This window comes from Canis lupus, chromosome 3 (assembly GCF_048164855.1).
Source record: "Canis lupus baileyi chromosome 3, mCanLup2.hap1, whole genome shotgun sequence".
Classification (NCBI taxonomy): Eukaryota; Metazoa; Chordata; class Mammalia; order Carnivora; family Canidae; genus Canis; species Canis lupus.
The window spans coordinates 46,387,917-46,411,230 of record NC_132840.1 but is presented as its reverse complement, the minus strand read 5'-3'; the positions used below and the strand labels follow the sequence as shown (position 1 = coordinate 46,411,230).

General features: G+C 44.1%; 1 protein-coding gene across 6 annotated transcripts in view; it reads left to right on the top strand.

The window, feature by feature from the left end:
- Positions 1-19,951, top strand: part of DHRS7B (dehydrogenase/reductase 7B) — a 63,136-nt gene extending 43,185 nt beyond the window's left edge. For all 6 annotated transcript variants that reach the window (XM_072820788.1, XM_072820792.1, XM_072820790.1 and 3 more), the window contains 5 exons: positions 2,771-2,880; positions 11,354-11,570; positions 12,190-12,282; positions 16,896-17,048; positions 18,673-19,951. In XM_072820788.1, the coding sequence (XP_072676889.1) occupies positions 2,771-2,880; positions 11,354-11,570; positions 12,190-12,282; positions 16,896-17,048; positions 18,673-18,878 (779 nt within the window). In that variant the 3' untranslated portion in view covers positions 18,879-19,951. The remainder of the gene's footprint in view (positions 1-2,770; positions 2,881-11,353; positions 11,571-12,189; positions 12,283-16,895; positions 17,049-18,672) is intronic.
- The last annotated feature ends 3,363 nt before the right edge of the window (positions 19,952-23,314 follow it).

Sequence of the window (23,314 nt, the reverse complement as noted above, 5' to 3'; positions counted from 1 at the left end):
CCATTTTCCAGAAGCCGTTTAGAGGCTAGTGTGCCTCTCCCCACCTTGGGTTTTGCGTCTCTGCACTCTGGTGACACCTCACAAAATGTCCATTGTATCAGGTCAGGATGAAATGGGTTGAGGAGGCCAACAGTGCCCGAGATTCCTCCTCTTTGGGAATGATTTAGTAAACCACATGAGCAGTTGTAGCCTCAGGAATGCCGGTGTCTGGCTTTGAGTGCAGGCACCACCCCCATCCCTGTAAGGCATGAGCTGCTCTGCTGAGGAAGTACAGCAAGGCAGACTGGGGAGGGGCTGGGACCTCTACTGGACCATCCAGGGACAAGCAGAGCAGGGGCTACAGCTCTGTCTGGGTTTGTGCTCTGTGTCAGGATGAGCCACTGAACACACCAACCAAATCTTCAAAGAAGGTGATACAGGACACCTGAAAATGTCTTGATTTAGTCTCCTTAGCCCTTCCAGAAAACTCCATCTGGATACATGCCAGGAGGTGCTGGTCTGGGAATGCTAAGTGAAAGCTGTAAGAGGAGCTAAAGGAGGAGCTGTAGAGAGCACAGAGAGGGCTTCGCACCATGAGACAGGGCAGACATCAAAGAACTTTTTCTCTGCTTTCCTGAAGGATGCTGGAGTTTATTTTCCCCTCCTGTTTTGAACCCTTCTAGCTTTTGGCACTTTTGTGGGGGAAAGGCTGTCAGGCCAGCACATCCTGACTGGACCCTACAGTGTCCTCCCCTCCCAGCCAGGAAGTGATAGGCTTAATCCCTCAACCACTTGCTGCACGGCTCCCAGGGCAGGCCTGTCCTTTCTCTGAGCCTGGGTACTAGACCACACATGACTGCTTGAGCCTGTAAGATTCAGTCCAGGATACAGCGGGTGGAGTACTGGCTGTTTGGTTGGCTAGGGGCCAAGGGGTCTCTGCAAATCTGCCTGTGGGTGTTTGAGGGAGACCAACCCTCAGGTGTGGACAGGCAGTGCCTCTTTCAACCCTTGGGTTTCAGTTTTCTCCAACAGTTTTTAGAGCATTTTAAAAAGGCAGCTTAGAAATATGAAAACAATGAACACTTCTATGGTGCTTTTTTCTATAGTGCTTTTTCTCTACTGAATTATATCTACTTTTACTCATTCAGTCCCAGTGCTATTTCTACCTGTATTCTATAAAAGAGGAAAATGAGAAGCACAGAGGTTATAACTTACCCAAGATCATAGAACCAGGAAGTGACCGAGGTCGACATTGGGTGTAGGAGGTCTAGCTTGAGTCCATTCCCTTGACCACTGGGCTGCACTGCTTTTCACAAGCTGTATGTTTTCAGGACAGTGAACATTTAGTTAGGCCATGTCTGGGCTCAGAGCAAGCAAGAAGCAAGAGATCCTCCTCCACCCTCTCCCCCACAGGTTAAGTCCCAGTTCTGGAGGTCTCCCCTCCTTGCCTTTCCCCTGGGCCTCATGGGATTTGCCTGTGACCCTTGCTGGGCTAGTCCTCGAGATGCCACCCCACAATGGCAGGTCACAGTCACACCCTGGGATTTTGGCAGCAGAGCTTGCCTAAGCGACCCCTCTCCTGTCTGGCAGGGGAGCTGTGTTGATGTGACTCAGAGCTGCCTGCAGCCCTGTTCTCATCTTGGGGGAAGCCAGGTCAGGGAGATGAAGTGGAGAAAAGGCAATGCCAGCACTGAGACCCTGGTTCCTGCTGCCAGCGGCCCTGGGCAGCCACCATGCCTGTCCCTCCAAGTCTTAGCCACTTAGCTCTTTTAATTCTGGCATCCTCCTGATAAATCTCTCCTTTTTTTCTTTTTTTTTTTTTTTTTTTTTGCCCCAGTGTGAATTGTGTCTCTTTTATTGCCACCAAAAGAACACTGAGTAGTAGAGGTACCCTGGTCTCCAGTTGATGCCCTTTAGTTGGAGTGGGTTCACTAGAGCCTGATCTCCACCAGTCCCCTTCCTTCTCAACCATCCCCAGCCTTTTAAACTGATCTTTCAAAAAATAAAAAAATAAAAAACAAAAACAAAAAAACCCCTGATCTTTCACCATTGTGGGCACTCCGTACGCTTCAACTCTTCAAACTTGCTTGTCATTTCCCAGCCTAGCAAGGCTATGAGACTCTCCACTTTGTGTCCCAGATGTATCTGTCCATGGCCCCTCAGGCATTTTGTAAACTCCCCTCCCTTAGCCTTGAGCCCTTTCCAGAGAAACAGCTCCTTGGGGCCCCGATCCCTTCTCAACAGAGCCCTGTGTCCCCTGTGCTTGTACAGACCATGTAAGCACTCACCTACCCTTGTAGATCTGTACCTGTTGCATCGCAGCACCTTGGCAAACAGCCTGTATTGTGCCAGAACGCAGGCCTCGGCAGACCCCAGCCTCACAGTAGCCGGTGCTGCCCGATCATTGAGCACATAGCTTGACCTTTCTGACTTCCTCAGCTGTGAAAAAGGGGGTAATGCTCCCAGCATTGTTCAGAGCTAAAGATCATTGTGGAAAAGCTGAGTGTGGTACCTAATAAACCTGTCCAGCAGTCCCAGACTTACTCTTGCCTTGGCGTCTGCCATACCACTGATGTGGACTCTCCTAGGGCAACAACAGGGCTCATTTATCACTGGAGGCTTGTCTCCTAGCTCCACACCTGGTCCACAGCAAGGGCAAATACACACGTGCACAGTGCACAAAGAAACAAATTCATACTCTGAAACATCAAATGAATTTGGTCTGACCTGCACTGGGGAAGAAAGGCATTGAATTTCTTCAGCTGTCAAGATTTTTTTCTCTTTTCTATAGAATGTGCCAGAGTCTTCTATACTGCGGGTGCTAAGCTGGTGCTTTGTGGCCGAAACCAGAAGGCCCTAGAAGAGCTCACCAAAGAACTTACAGCTTCTCCAGCCACCAAGGTGAGCCCAGGGGTGTTTTTCTGTGGGCCAGAGGCACAGTCCATCATCTGCAGGTGTCCAAGGAGATAGTGGCCAGTCCTGGGCTGCTGCTGCACATATGGGGCATCCACATGGTCACTTTGTACCAGCAGAGGCAGCAGATCTCCGTTGCCTGAGGATAGGGGATGGTCACAAGGTTCAGATCTTACCTCTGCCACTTAGTGGCACTGAGTCACTGAGTTTAGGCAGTTCCCTCCATGAATGCTTCCACTCCCTCTTTACCTGGCTAATACATATTCATCTTTCTATGGTGGGGAAATGGGAGGAGGTTGACCATGAATTCTAAAATTTTAGTTGTGGAAAAGTGTACATAACATAGTACTTATGCGCATATAAAGATATACATATAAGTAAAATATACATATCACAGTATTAATCATTTTAACCACTTGTAGGTATACAATTCAGTGGCATTAAACGCATTCAGAATGTGTGTAACTATCACCACTTTCTATATTAAAACCTTTTTATCGGGATCCCTGGATGGCGCAGCGGTTTGGCGCCTGCCTTTGGCCCAGGGCGCGATCCTGGAGACCCGGGATCGAATCCCACATCGGGCTCCCAGTGCATGGGGCCTGCTTCTCCCTCTGCCTGTGTCTCTGCCTCTCTCTCTCTCTGTGACTATCATAAATAAATAAATAAATACCTTAAAAAAAAAACTTTTTATCATCTCCCATAAAATTCTGTACCTATTAATAATTCACTCTCCCTTCCCTCTCCCCAGTGCCTGGAAACCTCTATTCTACTTTCTATGTATTTGCCAATTCTAGATACCTTATATAAGTAGAAAATATATTTGTCTTTTGTGTCTGGCTATTTTTTTAAACATTTACTTTTATTTATTTATGATAGACATATATATAGAGAGAGGCAGAGACATAGGCAGAGGGAGAAGCAGGTTCCATTCCGGGAGCCTGATGCGGGACTCGATCCCGGGACTCCAGGATGGCGCCCTGGGCCAAAGGCAGGCACGAAACCACTGAGCCACCCAGGGATCCCCCTGTGTCTGGCTATTTCATTGAGCATTAGGTCTTCAAGGTTCATCCATTATTGTAGCATGTATCAAAATTTTATTCCATTTTATGGCAGAGTAATATTCCAGTGTACATATATGCAGCATTTTGTTTATTAATTTGTTGATGTACACTAGATGTACATGTGTACGTGTAGATGTACACACCTTGTGGCTATTGTGAATAATGGTGCAGTGAACATAACTATACACATTATCTGTTTGAGTCCTTGCTTTTAATTTTTGTGAATATATACCTAAAAGTGAAACAGCTGGGTCTTGTGTATAACATTTTGAAGAACTGTCAACTATTTTCTGCAACAGCTGTACCATTTTACATTCCCACTAGCAACACACAAAGGTTTTGCTTTCTCCACATCCTTGCCAACACTTGTTCTTTTGTTTGTTTTTTAATTGTAACCATCCCAGGAGATATACAGTGGTATCTCATTGTGGTTTTGATTGCATTACCCTAATTACAAATGATGTCAAGCATCTCTTCATGTTCTTACTGACTATATGTCTTTGGAGAAATGTCTTTTCCAGTCCCTTTTCTGTCCTTTTAAATCAGGTTGTTTGGTTTTGTTGTTGAGTTTAGTTCTCTATATATTCTGGATAGTAATCCTTTATCAGGTCTATGATTTGCAAATATTTTTTCTCATTCAGTAGATTGTCTTTTTTTTTTTTTAGATTTTTGTTTATTTATTCATGAGAGACACACACAGAGAGACAGAGAGAGGCAGAGACACAGGCAGAGGGAGAAGCAGGCTCCATGCAGGGAGCCCGACGTGGGACTTGATCCCAGGTCTCCAGGATCACGCCCTGGGCTGAAGGCAGTGCTAAACTGCTGACACCTGGGCTTCCCCAGTAGATTGTCTTGTTACTTTCTTGACAGTATCCTTTGATGTAGAAAAGTTTTTGGTTTTTTTTTAAGATTTTATTCATTTTAGAGAGAGAGCATACGGGAGGGCCAGAGGGAGAGAAGGAATCTCAAACAGACTCCATGCTGAACGTGGAGCCTGATGCAGGGCTCAATCTCATGACCCTGAGATCATGACCTGAGCCAAAACCAAGAGTCAGATGTCCAACCAACTGAGCCACCCAAGCATACCAAAAAGTTTTTTTAATTTTGATGAAGCCCAGTTTATTTTTTCTTTTGTTGCCTATACTTTTGGTGTCATACCCATGAGGTTGTTGACACATCATGTTAGGAAGATTTTCCCTGATGTTTTATTCTAAGAGTTCTGTAGTTTTAACTCCCATCATTTAGGTCTTTGATCCACTTGATTTAATTTTTGTATACAGTGTTAGGTAAGATTTCAACTTCATTCTTTTGCATGTGCATATCCAGTTTTCACAGCACCAGTTGTTGAAAAGATTGTTCTTTCCTGCTTCAGTGGTCTGGGCACCCCCATCAACAGGCATTTGGCCATGTATGGGAGCATTTATTTCTGGGCTCTCCATCCTATTTCATTGCTGTATATGTCTGTCTTTATACCAGTACCACACTGTTGATTGCTGTAGCTTTGCAATAAGTTTTGAAATCAGGAAGTGAATCTCCCAGCTGTGTGTTGTTTTTTTTTTTTTTCATATTGTTTTGGTTATGTGGGGACCTTTGAGATTCCATATGGATTTTAGGATTTTTTTTTTTTTTCTATTTCCTCCCTAAAATGCAATTATTTTGATTGGGATTGCGTTGAATCTGTAGCTCACTTTGGGTAGTTATTGACTACTTAACAATATTAAGTCTGCCAGTCCATGAACATGAGATGTCTTCCCATGTATTTATGTTTTCTTTCATTTCTATCAGGAGTGTTTTGTAATGTTTACATACAAATCTTTGACCTCTTTCATTAGATTTATTCCCAAATACTTAATTCTTTTAGCTGGTATTATAAATGGATTTGCTTTCTTAATTTCCTTTTCAGATTATTCATTGCCGGTGTATAGAGACATAGCTGATTTGTATATGTTGATCTGGTACCCTGCAACTCTGAACTAATTTATATTAGCTCTAATGGCTTTCTTTGGATTCCTTGGGATTTTCTATATATGGGATCATGTCATCTGTGAATAGTTTTACCTTTTCCTTTCCAATTTGAGTGCCTTTTATTTCTTTTTTTTTTTTTTTTTTATTTCTTGTTCTTATGTATTTAAGTGCTCTGATTAGAAGTCTAGTACTGTGTTGAAAGCAAGCATCCTTGTCTTGTTCTTAGTCATAGGGGGAACACTTCATATCTTATACCTTTGAACATATATTAGCTGTAGGTTTTTCATAAACGTCCTTTACTATGTTGAATTTCCCCCCATTCCTGGTTTTCTAAATTTTTATCATTAAAGGATGTTGGATTTTGTCAAATCTCTTTTTTGCATCAATTGTAATGATGATGTAGTTTTCTCCTTTGTTCTATCAATATGATATATTGATTGATTTTCTGATGTTGAACCACCCCTGTGTTCCTAGGATAAATCACACTTGTTCATGGTGAATTATCTTTTCAGTATACCGTTGAATTTGATTTTCTAGTATTTTGTTGAGGATTTTAGCATCTATATTCATAAAGGACATTGGTCTGTAATTTTCTTGTGATGGCTTTATCTGGACTTGGTATCAGAGTAATGCTGGCCTCACAGAATGAGTTAAAAAGTGTTCTCTCCTTCCTCTTCAGTTTTTTTGGAAGAGTATGAGAAGTGTTGGTGTTAATTCTTCTTTAAAGTTTGGTAAAATTTGCCAATGAAGACATCTGGTACCCAATATTTCTTTGTTGGGAGGTTTTAGGTTATTGCTTCAATCTCTCTACCTGTTCTATGTCTGCTGGGCTTTTCTATTTCTTCTTGAGTTAAGTATTTTGTGTGTTTCAAGGAATTTGTTCAATTCTCCTAGACTAGGTTATTTCATTTGTGGGCATACAAGTGTTCATTGTATTATAATCTGTTTTATCTAGGTAGGGACCTGCTCCATCCTCTCCTTTGTCTAGCTAATGGTTTCTCAATTTTGTCAATCTTTTCAAAGAACCAACTATGTTTTCATGATTTTCTTTATTTCTACTCTCTATTTTACCTCCTCTCTAACCTTTATCATTTCCTTTCTCTGCTAGCTTTCAGGTTAGTTTGCTCTGTTCTAGTTCCCTAAGGTGTAAAGTTATGTTACTGGTTTGAATATTTTTTTTTAAATGTAGGCATTTATAGGTATATATTTCCCTCTTACTACTGCTTTTACTGTATCCTGTACAGTTTGGGTGTATTGTGTTTTCATTTTCCTTTGTGTCTAAATAGTTTCTAATTTCCCTTGTTATTTCTTTTATGAGTCAGTGGCTCTTTAAGAGTGTGTTGTTTAATTTCTACTTATTTTTCAGTTTACCTTCAGTTACTGACTTCTAGCTTTATCACACTGTGGTTGAAGAAGACGCTCTAAATGGTATCTATCTTTTTTAATCTGTTAACATGTGTTATGCGGTCTATCCTGAGAATGTTCCAGGTATGCTTGAGAAGAATGTGTGTTGTGCTGCTGTTGGGTGGGACGTTCTATATGTGTCTGTTCAGTCTTATTGATTTATAGTGTTCAGGTCGTCTGTTTTGTAATTGATCTTCTGATTTGTTGTTCTATCCAGTATTGAAATACCACAATATTGGGGTACTTGGGTGGCTCAGTGGTTGAGCGTCTGCCTTTCGCTTAGGTCATGATCTCAGGATCCTGAGATTGAGTCCTGCATCAGGCTCCCCATGGGGAGCCTGCTTCTCCCTCTGCTTATGTCTCTGCCTCTCTCTCTGTGTCTCTCATGAATAAATAAATAAAATATTTTAAAAAGGAAATACCACAGTATTATTATAGAACTGTGTATTTCTCCCTTCAGTTCTGTTGATTTTGCTTCATATATTTTGAAGGTCTATTATTAGGTACATAAATATTTAAAACTATTACACTTTTTTGCTATATTGAATACCTTTTTATTATTATGGGTTTACCTTATTTTATTGTGCTTCACTTTATTGTGCTTTGCCGATATGGCGTATTTTACAAATTGAAGGTTTTGTGATAACTGTCTATTGATCTGGTCTATCAATGTCATTTTTCCAACAGCATTTGCCCACTTCATATCTCTGTGTCTTGTGTCACATTTTAGTAATTCTCACAATATTTAAAATTTTTCACTATTGCTAATTTGTTATGGTGATCTATGATCAACGATTACAACTCACTGAAAGTTCAGATGATGGTTCACACTTTTAGCAATATTTTAAAATTAAGATATGTACATTGATTTGTTAGACATAATGATATTGCACACTAAGAAACTAAAATATACTGTAAACATAACTTCTGTATCTAATGGGAAACCAAAAACTTCCTTTGACTTGCTTTACGGAGATATTTGCTGTACAGTGACAGTCTGAAACCAAACCTGCAGTATCTCGAGGTATGCTTGTATATAATGTCCTTTTTTGTTTCTTGTAACCTTTTCCAATTTAAAGCCTATTTTTTTTCTAATATTAGTATAGCCACTCCACCTCTCTTTTGGTTATTATTTACATGGAATAACCTTTTTTCATCCTTTTACTTTCAGCCTAATTATATTGTTGGATCTAAAATGAGTCTCTAAAGACAGAAGAGAGTTGAACTTTTAAAAAACCTCCAGCTATCAGTCTTTTGAGGAGAGAGTTTAAATTGTTTATATTTAAAGTAATTACTAGTAAGGAGGGACTTCTGCCATTTTGCTATGTTTTCTGTATGCTTTATAGCTTTTTTTGTCCCTCATTTCCTGTGTTACTGTCTTTTGTGTTTAGTTGATTTTTTTTGTAGTGAAATATTTTTGATTTCCTTCTCATTTCTTATGTGCCTATTCTATAGCTATTGTTTTGTGGTTTCTAAGGGAATTTAGAGCAAATAAAAATTCTGTTTTACAGCTCTGTCCTCCCCCATTTCTGTTATTCACTTCATGGATTACATCTTCATACATTGCTTGACCATTAACGGACCAATGGTAGTTTTTTAAAAAAATTGTCTTTAGGGGATCCCTGGGTGGCTCAGCAGATTAGTGCCTGCCTTTAGTCCAGGGTGTGATCCTGGAGTCCCGGGATCAAGTCCTGTGTCAGGCTCCCGGTGTAGAGCCTGTTTCTCCCTCTGCCTGTGTCTCTGCCTCTCTCTTTCTCTCTGTGCCTATCATGGATAAATAAATAAAATCTTTAAAAAAAATTTTTGTCTTTAAAGTATGTAAAAAGAGTTACAAACCAAAATTCCAATAATAGCTTTTATAACTGCCCGTATATTTACTTTCCCAGAGATCTTTATTTCTTCATATGGCTTCAAGTTACATTGCTAACTTCCTTTCAGTTCAAACCTGAAGGACTCCCTTTAGTATTTCTTGCGGAGCAGGTCTAGTAATAGCTAGCTCCCTCAGGTTTTGTTCATCTGGGAATCTTAATTTCTCCCTCATTTTTTGAAGGATGGTTGTGCCAGATACAGAATTCTTGGTTGACAGTTTTTTTCTTTCATCCCTTTTAATGTATCAACCCACTGTCTTCTAGCCTCCAGGGTTTCTGATGTGAAATCAACTCATCATCCTATGGAGAATTCCTGTTATGTGAGAGTAGGTCTCTCCTGCTGTTTTCAGGATTCTTTTTTTTTTTGTCTTTGACAGTTTGATTATAATGTGTCTTTGTGTGGGCCTCTGAAATTATCCAACTTGGTGTTGAGCTGCTTAGATGTGTAGATTCATGTCTTTCATCAAGTTTGGGATGTTTTCAGCAATTATTTCTTATGATTTTTTTAAAAAAAGATTTTATTTATTTATTCATAGAGACAGAGAGAGAGAGAGAGAGAGAGAGACAGAGGGAGAAGCAGGCTCCATGCAGGGAGCCTGATGTGGGTGGGACTCGATCCCGGGTCTCCAGGATCACACCCCTGGCTGCAGGCAGTGCTAAGCCACTGTACCACCGGGGCTCCCCAAGATATTCTTTCTTCCCCTATTTCTGTTCTTCTTGTCAGATTCCCACAGTGTGTCTATTGGTCCACTTGATGGTATCCCACAGATCTTTTAGGCTCTGTTTACTTATCTTCATTTTTTTTCTTGTTCTCAGACTCAATAATTTCAGCCATCCTCTCTTCAGTTCCACTGATTCACTCTTCTGCTTGCTCAAATGTGCTTTTGAACTTATATATTTTCTATTACAGTCATTGTACTTTTGAGCTCCATAATGTTTTTATAATTTGTTCCTTTGATGGCATTTCTTTAACAATATTCACTTTGTTTATACATCAATTTCTTGCCTTCATCCATGTCTTCCTTTAGAACTTTGAGGATCTTGTAAGATATTTGTTTTAAAAATCTTTGTCTAGTAAGTCCATCATGTGGGGCTTCCTCAGGTATATTTCCTGGGGATTTATTTATATTTTTGATTATCAGAACAACAGGTGTAACTCCTTCGAATCTATTGGAACCCATTTTAGCCAGTGGTGGTTAAAATAATGCATCTTGCCTCCATGCCACCCCTCAGTGATCCATCAGAACAGAACCCTGATTTTTAGAAGACAAGATCCTTATTGTCTACCTTGGCTCCCCCAAGCTGTACCAGAAATGTTGGTTGTCTTCCCTCAGCTGCCTGCCACAAGGATGCCGGACTGGGAGGTAGAAAGCTACCACCAAGGTGATGACTAGAACTGACTACAATTATCTATGATTTTCTAGCCAAGCACTGCCCTGGAAGCTGCATGCATTCAGGTAGACTCTAGAGTTCCAAAATTGTCACTTTGGAGAGTTTCTGCCAGTATAGCATCCAGATAGAAAGGCAGATTCAAAAAAAAAAAAAGGCAGATTCCTGGTACTTCCTACTCTGCCATCTTCTCTGATTTCATATCCCCATTCCTCCTTTGGATCTCTTGTTAAACTCACTTCCATTGGGAAGCCCTATATGTTAGATTGCTCAGTTATTCATTTCTCTAGCATCTTCTACTTCTTCATGATATCCTTTACAGTTATGGAATTTGTCTTCCTCACTAAACAGTATGCTTCTGGAAGAGAGGAACTGTATTTTGTCTTGCTTTCTGCTCTGTCCCCAGTGCCTGGCACGTAGGAGATACATAAAAAATGTTTCATGAACAAAAGTGACAACCTGAGAAGGATAGCACCTCTCAGTAGGGGTACTGTTTAATGTAATTACAACATACAGCACAGTTCTGGCATAAGGCAGCAAGGGGAATCTGGCTCTAGTAGTCATTTTCAATTCAGGGGAAAAGTTGTCCAGGTCAGGTTGTGAGCACTGTAGGCAGGATCCTTGGGGCCACATTTCTTTGGAAGAGCAATGCTAGAGCCTGTGTCATGTCATGCCCAGGAGGCCACTCTTGGCACTCTGAAAAGCAGGGGACATGTGGTTCACATGCCTGTCACTCTGAAGGTGCATTTGGTTTCTGTCAAATTTGACCAGGTGCAGACACACAAGCCTTATATGGTGACCTTTGACCTCGCAGACCCTGGGGCCATCATAGCAGCAACAGCTGAGATCCTGCAGTGCTTTGGCTATGTGGATGTGCTCATCAACAATGCCGGCATCAGCTACCGAGGCGCCATTGTGGACACCACCACGGATGTGGATAAGAAAGTCATGGAGACAAACTACTTTGGCCCAGTTGCTCTAACAAAAGGTAACAGTCCTGAATTAAAAGAAAAAAAGAGCACTATATGTTGGCATTCTTTTTACTTTATTTGATTCATTTTTAGGTAGATGTTGTCTGTCTGCATCTATTTTACCTTGGAATAGGTGTTGTCATTACAGCTTGGGTGTTTGTTTTCTCCAGGCTTTCATTTGCATTTTCTTTATCTGCTTTGTAGCCTTAAATCAAGATTTTCTCCTCAGTGACAGCTTTATTTGTACAGCAATGCCTCCATTTCCTTTCAGTGGTGTTTGGAAACCCATACAAAACGGGGCTATTTTTGTGCCCAGGCACAGATACCACTCAAGGGGAGAGGCTCTTCCTAGAAAAGGGGACCAACCTGACTGTTCCTAGTGGGTAGGCTTCTGCCTACCTCCCTCTCTGCCTCCTTCCTGCTCTTCCACTGGCCTCCTCCCTCCTGCTGGCAGTCTGCTGGGTGCAGGAGGCCTAAGAGTTCTAACCAGGCATGGTACGCCCCACTGAGAAGCATCTCCCACTTACATCCCTGGCTCTGACTGCTTGTAATAAGCAAGGTCCACCTCCTCTCAGCATTAGCTTGCAGTGACCAGAAGAAAAATCCTCCTCTAAAGCCTCTGCTCTCTTTCTTTAGCACTCCTACCCTCTATGATCAAAAGGCGACAAGGCCACATTGTTGTGATCAGCAGCATCCAGGGCAAGATCAGCATTCCTTTTCGATCTGCATGTGAGTACTCCCTTCTCCCTCCCCCAAGTGCTTTTCCTTATTGTTTTCTCATGATTATAAAAATAGCACATTTAGTATACAGAATTCAGACATTAGATAAATACTTAACACAGAATATGAAGGGACTTGATCAGAATGTGTTCTCCTGAGCAGAATGCCTGGGTTCAAATCCAACTCTACTCCTTACCCCTTCCTCGTGACCTTGTGCAAATGTCCTCCTTGTGCTCTGTACCCCAGTCTTCATCTGCAAAAGGGAGACAAGGGCAGTCCCAGCTTTGGAGGGCTGCTGGAAGATGGAGGTAGTCTGTGAGCACCATTAAGTGCAGTGCCAGTGTGTGTGGCAGCTAATGTCTCATTGGTTTTCACTGTGGACACAGAGGCACTACCACTGCATTGCTCTGCAGCCCACACCTCCAAACTTCTATCATGTGATCAAACATACAAACATGGGATCGCATTATATGTACTGTTTCATGGCTTGCTTATTCCACTGGACAACACAGCTTTCCACATCAACATATGCAGGTTACATGATCCTTTTAAGTGAGTACATAGTAATTCATTGAACAGATGTGACATGAGTTATTTAGCCATTTCCCTGGGCACATGAGGATTATTTTCCCTTCAGTTCTTTTTTTTTTTTTAATATTTTATTCATTTATTCATGAGAGATATACAGAGAGAGGCAGAGACACAGGCAGAGGGAGAAGGAGGCTCCATGCAGGGAGCCTGACATGGGACTCGATCCTGGGTCTCTAGGATCACACCCTGGGCTGCAGGCGGCGCCAAACCGCTGCACCACCAGGACTGCCCCTTCCCTTCAGTTCTTGACCAGTAGCAATGATGTGCTATTTAGAATATCCTTAAATACTTACATCTTTGGGCACTCATGGGAGGGTTTCCAAAAAGTGGAAATAGTAAATGGGACCAAAAAAATAAAACTGCTAAATTGACTTCCAGTTCACACTCTCACCTCCGTGTACAAATGACTGCGTCAGATGTTTCAGATGTTTGAGATACCATTTCACTCATCTGTCTGCCATCATGTTGTACCAGCAACCAAAGAGGCCTGGTCTTGTTCTGTTAAAAGATTTTAAAGGTGGGACGCCTGGGTGGCTCAGCGGTTGAGTGTCTGCCTTCAGTTCAGGTAGCGATCCTGGGATCCGGGATGGAGTCCCACATTGGGCTCCCCGCAGGGAACCTGCTTCTCCTCCCTCTGCCTATGTCTCTGCCTCTCTCTCTCTCTGTGTCTCTCATGAATAAATGAATAAAATCTTTAAAAAAAAAAACTTTAAAGGTGATTTCACAAAGTTCCCCAGTAACTCCTTTCTCTGCTCCACCCCCTGCAATCCTGACATGTAGCAGCCTCATCTACTCTCACCACCTCCCAGTGCTGGCCTCAGCCTCACTCAGCTGCAGACTTGGCAGAGATAGAAGAGAGAGCAGAGTTGGGTCAGCACTTGGCGAAGATAGTAGCAGACATCCAGCTGGATGACATGGTGTAGCCAGCTCTCTGAACTGGAACTGTCACAAAGACATCCTCTTTCTCTCAAGATATGACCCCCTGCTCTGCCTTTTGCATGTTCTTGGGCAAGTAATTTAACTTCTCTGACCCCCCATTTCCTGGCTGGTGAAGAGACTGACAGTTCTTATACACGCTCCACCAAACTGTGTTGAAGATAAAAGAAGACATCTGGAGATGGAGAGTCCTTTGTGAATTGTGAAGCACTCTATCTCTATTTGTTTCTATGGTTGGTACTTTCCTGTTTGCCAGCATTGTTTCAGCTCCCAGCAGTGCAGGACAGCCTTTGAAGGCAGCTGTAACAGGAATAAATATAATCACAAATGATAAAGCAAGTGAGGTACAATGCTAATGACAGGTACATCAGAGTAAAGGCTCTGCAGTGTTCTCTGCACTAAGTTACTTCCAAACTTTACTTTGATTTAGTCTCAGTGAATTTTCTTCTCCACTTGGAGAAGGTCACACATAGCCTGCAGTAGGTCACACATAGTTGGTCTGGGCACTTTATAAAAACCAGACAGAATGTGGCAGTGCGCCTGGGCACGTGGATTAATCCTGGTGAACAGCAGTTTTCTCATCTACAAAATGGGAGAGCAGCTCTACCTGCCTCCCACTGCTGTTGTGAGGACCCAGCAAGATGATCTGGGTGGTGTGTTGAACCCCATGCCCTGCGGATATAGGGGCTTACTGTTGACAGCTGTGGTGAGGGTGTTCAGCACAGCTTGGCTGATGACCTACAGCATGAGACTGGGAGACCAGTCATGGTGCAGCGTTCTATTTTGGGGAGTAGGATGATTCTTCTCAGTCCTTGGTCCTGGGCTGTACCCGATAGCAGCTGATAGCTGCTAGCAGACCACAGCTGATAGCAAAATCTCTGTCCACCTGCCTACCCTCAAACTACTCATCCAGCCCCCAGAAACTTGGCCTGAACCAAAGTTGCTGGCCTCAGAAAGGTTCTGCAGTGAGTTCCAACACTGTGACTTGCTGGGACATTTCCTTGCTTCTTCTCTTCCTGTTTTTTTGGCTGATGAATGCCACTTTACTAAGACCAAAACATTTAGAACTCTGAATTGGAGGAAACTGACTTTCAGTGGAGATGCCGTGTGTTTTCCAAGAATGTCATTGTTGGGTCACAGTGTCCCAACTCAGAGCACCTTTCCCCATGTTGTGGAGCTGTGACTGAAGAGCAGCTGTGGCTCTATTTCTACCAGGTTGGAACAAGCTCAATAGCTCCTTTTTTTTTTTTTTTTTTTTTTAAGATTTTATTTATTTATTCATGAGAGAGAGAAGGGCAAAAACATAGGCAGAGGGAGAAGCAGGCCCCCAGGGCTCAGTGGTTGGGCATCTGTCTTTGGCTCAGGTCATAATCCTAGGGTTCTGGGATCACATCCTGCATCGGGCTCCCTGCAGGGAGCTCCCTCTGCCTATGTCTCTGCCTCTCTCTGTGTCTCTCATGAATAAATAAATAAATAAAATAAAAACAGATGAAAAGCCACTTCATGGAAGTTTGTCAAACAAAATACATAAGAAAATGAGTATGGATTTTATACACACATTCCCATGCATGCAGGGATGCTCACTGGTAGCACCGTTTCAGTGACAAAACCTGGAAACAACCTATGAAGTTCTATTGATGGGGTCCGTTCAGTGGTCTCATGACCCATGGAGAGCATGACGGACCTGCATGGCCAGCACAGAGACTGTTTGTCTGTGTCACTAGTTGAAGAAAGCTACTTGCAGGAATAATATAAACACTATGAGCTCATTTCTGTAGAAAAAAACATTAAGTGTAAAATCACATATATATACACATAGGATATATAAAAAGTACATCCTAAGAAACCATTCACATAGGTTACCTTCTGGAGAATGGAGCTGGAAGCCAGAAAAGACTTTCACTTTTTACTTCATATCCTCTGTCCTGTGTGAATGTTTTACCTACTAGGCACTAAATTGTGTTTTTGTTTTTTGTTTTTAACTCTTAACGTTGGAATAATTTCAGATTCCGAGGTGCCTGGGTAGCTCAGTCAGTTGAGTGTCTGACTTATGATTTTAGCTCAGGTTGTGATCTCATGGATCGTGAGGTCAGGTCCTGCATTGGGCTCCATTCTTAGCACAGAGTCTGCTTGAGATTCTCTCCTTCTCTCTTTGCCTGTCCCCCTACTCATGCACATGTGTGCTCTCTGGCTCTCTCTCTCTCTCTAGGATAAATAAATACATCTTTAAAAAAAAAAAGAATTATTTCAGATTTAAAGAAAAGTTGCAGGAACTGTACAAAAAACTCCCTTGTCTCCTTCATACAGATTCCCCAGTTGTTAACATTTGACCATATTTGCTTTATCCTAGTCTATGTGTGCTGTGTGTATGTATGTACCTATGTGTATATATAAAATTTTTAATATATAATTTTTTTTATTACATATAAGATATTACTAATCATTGTTTTTTTTTTTAATTTTTATTTATTTATGATAGTCACAGAGAGAGCGAGAGAGAGAGGCAGAGACACAGGCAGAGGGAGAAGCAGGCTCCATGCACCAGGAGCCCGATGTGGGATTCGATCCTTAGTCTCCAGGATCGTGCCCTAGGCCAAAGGCAGGCGCCAAACCGCTGCGCCACCCAGGGATCCCTAATATATAATTTATATATATTTTTTCCTGAGCCACTTGAAAGAAGTTTGGAGATACAACACTCCTTTACTCCTATACAGTTCAGGGTATTTCCTAAGAACAAGGATACAGTGCACTTCTCTAAATCAGGAAATGAACATTGCTATAATACTGTAACTTAAATTGTATTATCAAATTTTTTTTTAAAGATTTTATTTATTTTTTTAAGATTTATTTATTCATAGAGACACAGAGAGAGAGGCAGAGACACAGGCAGAGGGAGAAGCGGGCTCCATGCAGGGAGCCCGATGTGGGACTCGACCCAGGGTCTCCAGGATCAGGCCCTGGGCTGCAGGTGGCGCTAAACTGCTGCACCACCGGGGCTGCCTGTATTATCAAATTTTAAATGAAAGGGAATGAATATGTGGGCTTGTCCCAGGCCCTCTCCCTCACTTGCATTGTCTGGCCATGAACTTTTGCAGATGCAGCCTCCAAACATGCAACCCAGGCATTCTTTGACTGTCTTCGTGCCGAAATGGAGCAGTATGAGATTGAGGTGACCGTCATCAGCCCTGGCTACATCCACACCAACCTCTCTCTAAATGCCGTCACTGCGGACGGGTCCACATACGGAGGTGAGGCCCTGGTTTGTCTTTCCTTCCATGACAAGCTGTTGTTTGGCCACTGTGAGATGTGCTTCTCTTATCTGATGATTCTTTGGTCAGTTTCATTTGGAACGTAATTTTTAAAACTAAAAACCATGATGTGTGAGTGTTGGTTATACATACTGTTGCATGGTGGTCATTTACTACAAGCCGTTCTTAGCCTGAGTGTCACCACTGCAGCTGTGGGAACAGGGTCCAGGACTTGGAGTCCTGAGGCCAAGCTTCCAAATTAAAGTAAAATTAAAGTGGATTAACTTCATGGAAATTATGGGTTGCTTGACCCAAAAGATTCCCCACCCGTGTGTTTGAGAAATGACTGATTTCAGAGCACTCAAAGCAGAAGTGCACAGTCTTCTGGCATGAGGTCGGGTGTGCCAGGCTCAGTCTCCTTGCTTCAGCCAAAGACATGGCGAGCTGAGTCAGAGTCAGCACTAGTGGGCCGGAGCCTGACTCCAGGTCAGCTGACCTGTGCGTGACATTGCTGTGGGAGCTGGCGCTACCTTCCCCTGCTTGCATGACCCCACCTCTTGAAAAATGGCTTACCATGTCCTGCCTCCCTGGATGTGCCCTCCTGGGCCTGTGCTGTGGTGTTCACTGGGCACCTGCAGGCCTTCTGCTCCACCCCAGGAAGCCTTGAACCATGAGTGCGCGTGCCCTGGATAGTTGCTCACTCAGCAAGTCCACAGAAACCATACAGTAGCCTAGAGCCAGAGAAGTTCATACTTATTTCTACCCAGAAGAATCTTTTTTAAAAAAATTCTCTTTGTGGCATTTTAAAATAGGCAATAATCAGAAACCTCCTATTCTGTGTTAACAAAAACACAATGAGAACCGATTTTGGTGAGGAAGCTCCTGCAGTTTGGACAGCATACTGATGGTTTCAAATGGCCTGTGCTAGTGGCCTCTCCTCTCCACCTGCCAGCTGGTTCTACATTGTCGGCAAAATTGTCAGATTACCAGGAAAGAAGGAACGGCGGTTGGTCTTAACCAGCCTAATACCTCCTAAACTCCCCGCAGCTGTCTGTAACACCTCAAACAAACCAAGGCTTTCTTCCTGGTCCTTATCCAGTTAATACATGATGTGGGGACCTGTGACATCAAATCCTGTGTCACTTCACTCTTGCTGCAGTTGGGGGTCATAGTCTTCTCCCATCCCCCATCTGGCAGACCTCAGGCCAAGCTACGCGAAACAAGTTCAGTGCCACCCATCCTTCATTGTTTGTTCCAAGAGACAATTACCAAGGTCTGGAATTGGTATGTGTGAAGGGCTCACCCTTTGGGACCCCATCTGGGCTGGCCTTTGTCCTTTGTCGTGGGCCACCAGATCCTAAGCATTGTGAGGGACCCCTGTTTACGTCATTACCACGTCTCACCCACGTCACATGCACTGAGCCAATGGCTTCCTCATGTCTTTGGAGTACAGAATAGTCAGGGATGGTGGCATACCACCTGCCTCCCAACAGATAGCAGGAAGAGCTTCATGGTGGGAAATTCAGCAAATCCAGCTGACATTACTCCATGTCAGCTCAAGTCCTTGAGAGAGGGACTTCTGCTTCTAGTTCATGTGTTTCTTTTTTTTGTTTGTTTATTTTAGTTATGGACAAGACCACGGCTCAGGGCCGAAGCCCTGTGGAGGTGGCCCGAGATGTTCTGGCTGCTGTGGGGAAGAAAAAGAAAGATGTGATCCTGGCTGACCTGTTGCCTTCTTTGGCCATTTATCTGCGAACTCTGGCTCCTGGGCTCTTCTTCAGCCTCATGGCCTCCAGGGCCAGAAAGGAGCGGAAATCCAAGAACTGCTAGTAGTGCATCTGAGCTGGGATTGGGGGGCAGCACTTGCCTGAATGCAGCTGCTTGACAGGGGACAGCTGCATTTGTTGAGATACAGGTGGGAAAGATGGAACACACACTTCTAAAGATCCCTGCTGATAGAATGAGAACCAGAAAAGGCAATAGCCTTCTCAGGGGTGAGGGGTAAACCATAAGGAACAAGCGTGGAGCTAGGTTTAAACCAAGAATCTGAAATAAATGAATGAATGGTAAGAATTGTTGTCCTTAAGGGCTGAAAGCACCATGCCTTTGAATTCCAGCCTTAGCCAGCTCCTAGAAAGTGTTTCAGTCTTGAAGACAGAAGACTTCCTAATGTCACCTGACCTGGTTCTCATATTTGACTTATCTGGACCACACACCTAATGGTTTTGGCAGAGTCACCTGCAGTACTCAAGGGAAAAGGCCGTCATCATAAGAAGCTGTCACTCATATCCATTTTCAGGATCCTACAGTCCATCATCCAACACAACAAATGGGCTCCTATGTGTTCTATCTTTCCACGTAACCCAAGTGATGCTTTAGTAACTAAAAGGAATTCCCTGGTTTCCCTGTGAACTCTCAGCTGGAGTCCTGTAGACCAGACCCCACTCCAAGCAGAAGATGAATTTACAGAGGACACAGCAGCCAAAAGGGAGAAGAAAACCCCACACAGTCCCAGTATCCTCTAGGAAATCAGACCCAGAAGCCCAGCCAAGTGGAGAGGGATTCTAGAGCAGCAGCGGACCCCCAGTGAGAGCAGTCATTTGTTAGCCATGCCCATTGGAACATAGCCAGAAAGGACTCCTGCTTCCACCTTTGATTTATTAAAAATACATGGTTGAGGTTCAGCGAGTAAGTCCACTTCATATCTGAAGTTTAGGATGAAACTTTTCCTATTATTTAGGCTGAAAGTGGAAATTGTGGGTATATTACATGGCTTCCCAGACTTGGAATAAAAATGTCTTGGCACGTCCTACTGGCATCTTGTACTATATCCTAACCCTGGCCCTATGGAGCTTGTATTTTAAACAGCAATCCCTGAAATAAAAATGACCAAAGCCAACCTATGCTTAGTGTTTGAGGCTTTCGAGTTTACTGGGCGCAGGAGGACGAGGAGTGGGGCATTAGACCTGGTGATCTTCCCTAGCTCTCACAAGTGCCTGAACATTCCAGGGCCCATGGTTGAAATATGGATATGGATATACTGGTTGGCTTTTCATTTTCCACATAAACTGTCTCCCTCCCTCCTAACATGGAAGAGAAAGATCTTACTGTTCACATCAGGGCTGTTAGAGCCAGGGAAGAGCTGGACCTGGGACAGCAGTAGCGGCCCCTCTAAAGCCTACTCTGAGATTGAATGATTGCCAAGTGCATAGCAGGTCCTCAGGAAAAGGCAGCAACAGGGGAAGCTGTTCCTCTAAATGGGAACGACAGAACATGTCTCCGTGGACATTTACTGATTGGCACTTTCAGCAGGGCCCGTATGCAGGGGCTGTCCTCGCCCCGTTAAACAAAATGGGCAGCAGCTGGAGACCCATGTGACCTGCGGCCCTCTAAACATACGTTTAGCAGCCACACAGTCGGTCCTCAAGAGACGGCACCAACTTCACTGTTGCAGTTCTTGCTCTGGGGGCCATTGTAGCAGCTGGGAGCCACCAAGCCATGACTGTGGTGTGGGTTGACATGCAGAGCTTGGAGCAGACACAAAGGGTCTCAACCTAGACACGACACCTGAGCCAGCTCCAAAGCCACGGGATGTTCATTTACCTCATGTTTTCAAAGACTCAAGCTCACTTTCTTAAACTCACTCTTGAAACTATATTCTACCATATAAATAGCAAATAATTTCACACAACCATTAAAATCTAGCTACCTCCAGCTGGCTGGCTGGCAGAGGCCAAGGCCCAGCTGCTCTTGAGGAGTTGGCAACGCCAGAGAGGTATTAAAGCTGCCCTTGAACCACACATATGCTCTTTTTGGCCTCAGAAGTGAAGTTGAGGACTAAAAAGGGTCAGCAACTTGAGTGTTCTTTCAAGTCCATGCGGCCCCCAAAGCATTTGGGGTGCCTCTGGAGTTGGGCACATCTCCCTGGAGAGAGTGCTGCTTGGGTCAAGATGGGGCTTGCGGAGCCTTCCAGGTCCCTCCCTGAGGGCAAGGCCCCCACCCACATGGTGTCCTGGCCAGGACCCTACTGTTGCTTTCACACAAGTGTTTGAATATGAATATCTGCCTCCAGGGCTAGTGGTGGTGCTCTGGTTCCAGTTTCTCTTTTCTGTCCTCACGGGTTTGTTTTCCCCTCTTTCATCCTTGGATGGGGGTAGGGTTGAAACGCTGGGTTGTCCTGCCTGCAGATAAACGTTCAAAGGCACTTTCCTCTTTGCTCTTTAGGCCTCCTGGTGTTTCACTGGCCCCAGGGCAGAAGCAGGCGCTTTTGTGCTTCGTGCCCAAACCAGAGTCAGGAAAGCACAACCAGACGAGTTTCCAGACAGCAGTGCTGCACATCTGTGCACTGCTGAGTGGCCACAGCTCGAGTGATTAGACGGAGCAATGAGCGCACAGCGGCCTGGGCACACTGCCCAGCACCCAGCAGGCTCCAAGGAAGCAGTGTCCCTTCCCTTTTTCATTGGGGACGACAGCTACTGAACCAGATGTGAACACTTTGGAGGGAACTGATAGGCTAACAAGAGAGAGTAAGTGTTTATAGTGGTCTGCTCCTCTGCATTTCCTGATGAGCTTTTAGAGAGGCTCTTTGCTCTTCTCTGAAATTGGGGTGAGACACTGGGCAGCTCAAAGACTCGTGTAATTGGATTAATGGCATGATGCATTCATGGATATGGGCACACGCAGGAGTCATGTGTACATACACTTTGCAGAGAAGGGACCAGCTGACCTGACCTTTGTTTCCCACTTGGCAGTTAAGGCTGTTTCTTTAAGAGCATTGTGGCACATCACCAGGGAGCTATCCCACTCATCAGTGACGTGTGAGTCGGAAGGTGGCACAGAGAAGGGAAGGACTTCCAGGCACAGGTGTGGTCCTGCCGCTCCCCTTCCCAGCTGACTTGGGGCACTGCTCATGTAGAGGCCTGGAACATCAAATTCCTGCCCTGTGCTCCACAGCAGCCCTAAGGCCTCGCCTTGGCAGGGAACACGTAGCTGAGGTGCTATTTCAGAATCTGGGCTTGTCCACCTGACAAAAATCGCTTTGTTCAGTGCAGCTGGAGCCAGCCTGTTTGCACTTGGCTTCTATTCTGGTGAGGACTTCTCAGCTGACCTGACCGAGATGGCTACTGCTTGTCCACTTCCAGCCACCTCCCCCTTGAAAGTCTGATTTGCAGGCAGAGCACAGGGCTCCCTTTCCAAATCTGAGCCATTTATTACAAAAGCACCTTACATTCCTGCCCAGCCGGCTTGGGAACCAGCAGTCAGACACCCAAGGGTAGTGTGCACTGCACAGGCGACTCCAGGTGTTTGTCTAGGATCACTACCGATTTATCATTGTTCCAGATGACCAGACTGCCGTGTACACAGTAGTGTGCCCCAACACCATTTTGCCACCCAGTATTCAGCTGAGTGATTAGTATTTTTAGGTCCCTTGGAATTAAAGTTTTTCAAACTCATTACGGACCATGGTCCATTTTGAAGTCTTTTAAAAGGTCCGGATCTCCCCTTGTAATAAATGGATCAATCGCCCTCGACCTCCTGAACGCCTTTCCATGTACCCCTTAATTATTCTCTGGTGTCAGATCTTCCCAACGAATCCTTTAAAATTAGGTGACTTCTTAAAGATGGGCCCTTCAAAAGGAAGTGCCATGTAGTTCTTCAGGGAAGAATGAGAGCAGGTCTTAGGAAGGTTGCCGGTAAGACAGGGGACCTGACATCTTTGTGGAAGGGAAGGTTTTTCATTTATCTAACACCTTAGAGGGGATATGGAGGATGGTGTGTAACATGCCCTTTGCTATGAGGGAGGGGCTCAGGAGCTGGCTCCTGTGGAATGGGAGATCTGGGAGAGGCAGTGGGCTTGAACTCCAGGTCACATCAGGAACAGCTTCGAGGCTTTGAAAAAAATACAGATGTTCCACCTGTGTGTCCTAAATGAGAATCTTTGGACAGGAGGTCCCAGGCCTCCACTCTACATGGACCCATGTGGAAACCCAGTGACCTCTAGGCCTCGTCACCTGATCCTACCATGTCCCCAAATAGCATTTAGCAGTGCTGGCCTTGAAAAGGAGGCTGGCATGAGCTGTGCGACTGCTCTGGAAGGGGTCTGGGCCTGCCTTGCTCAAAGGACTGTTCTTGCTGCGAATGGTGATCCCAGGTCGCAACAAGGAACAGGGCGGCACCCATGGTGCCCACGGCTACCACGTGCCAGCTACCACCTGGAGCTGTCTGCAGCAGCTGTAGGCAGTAATGGAAAGAGAAGACACCTGAAG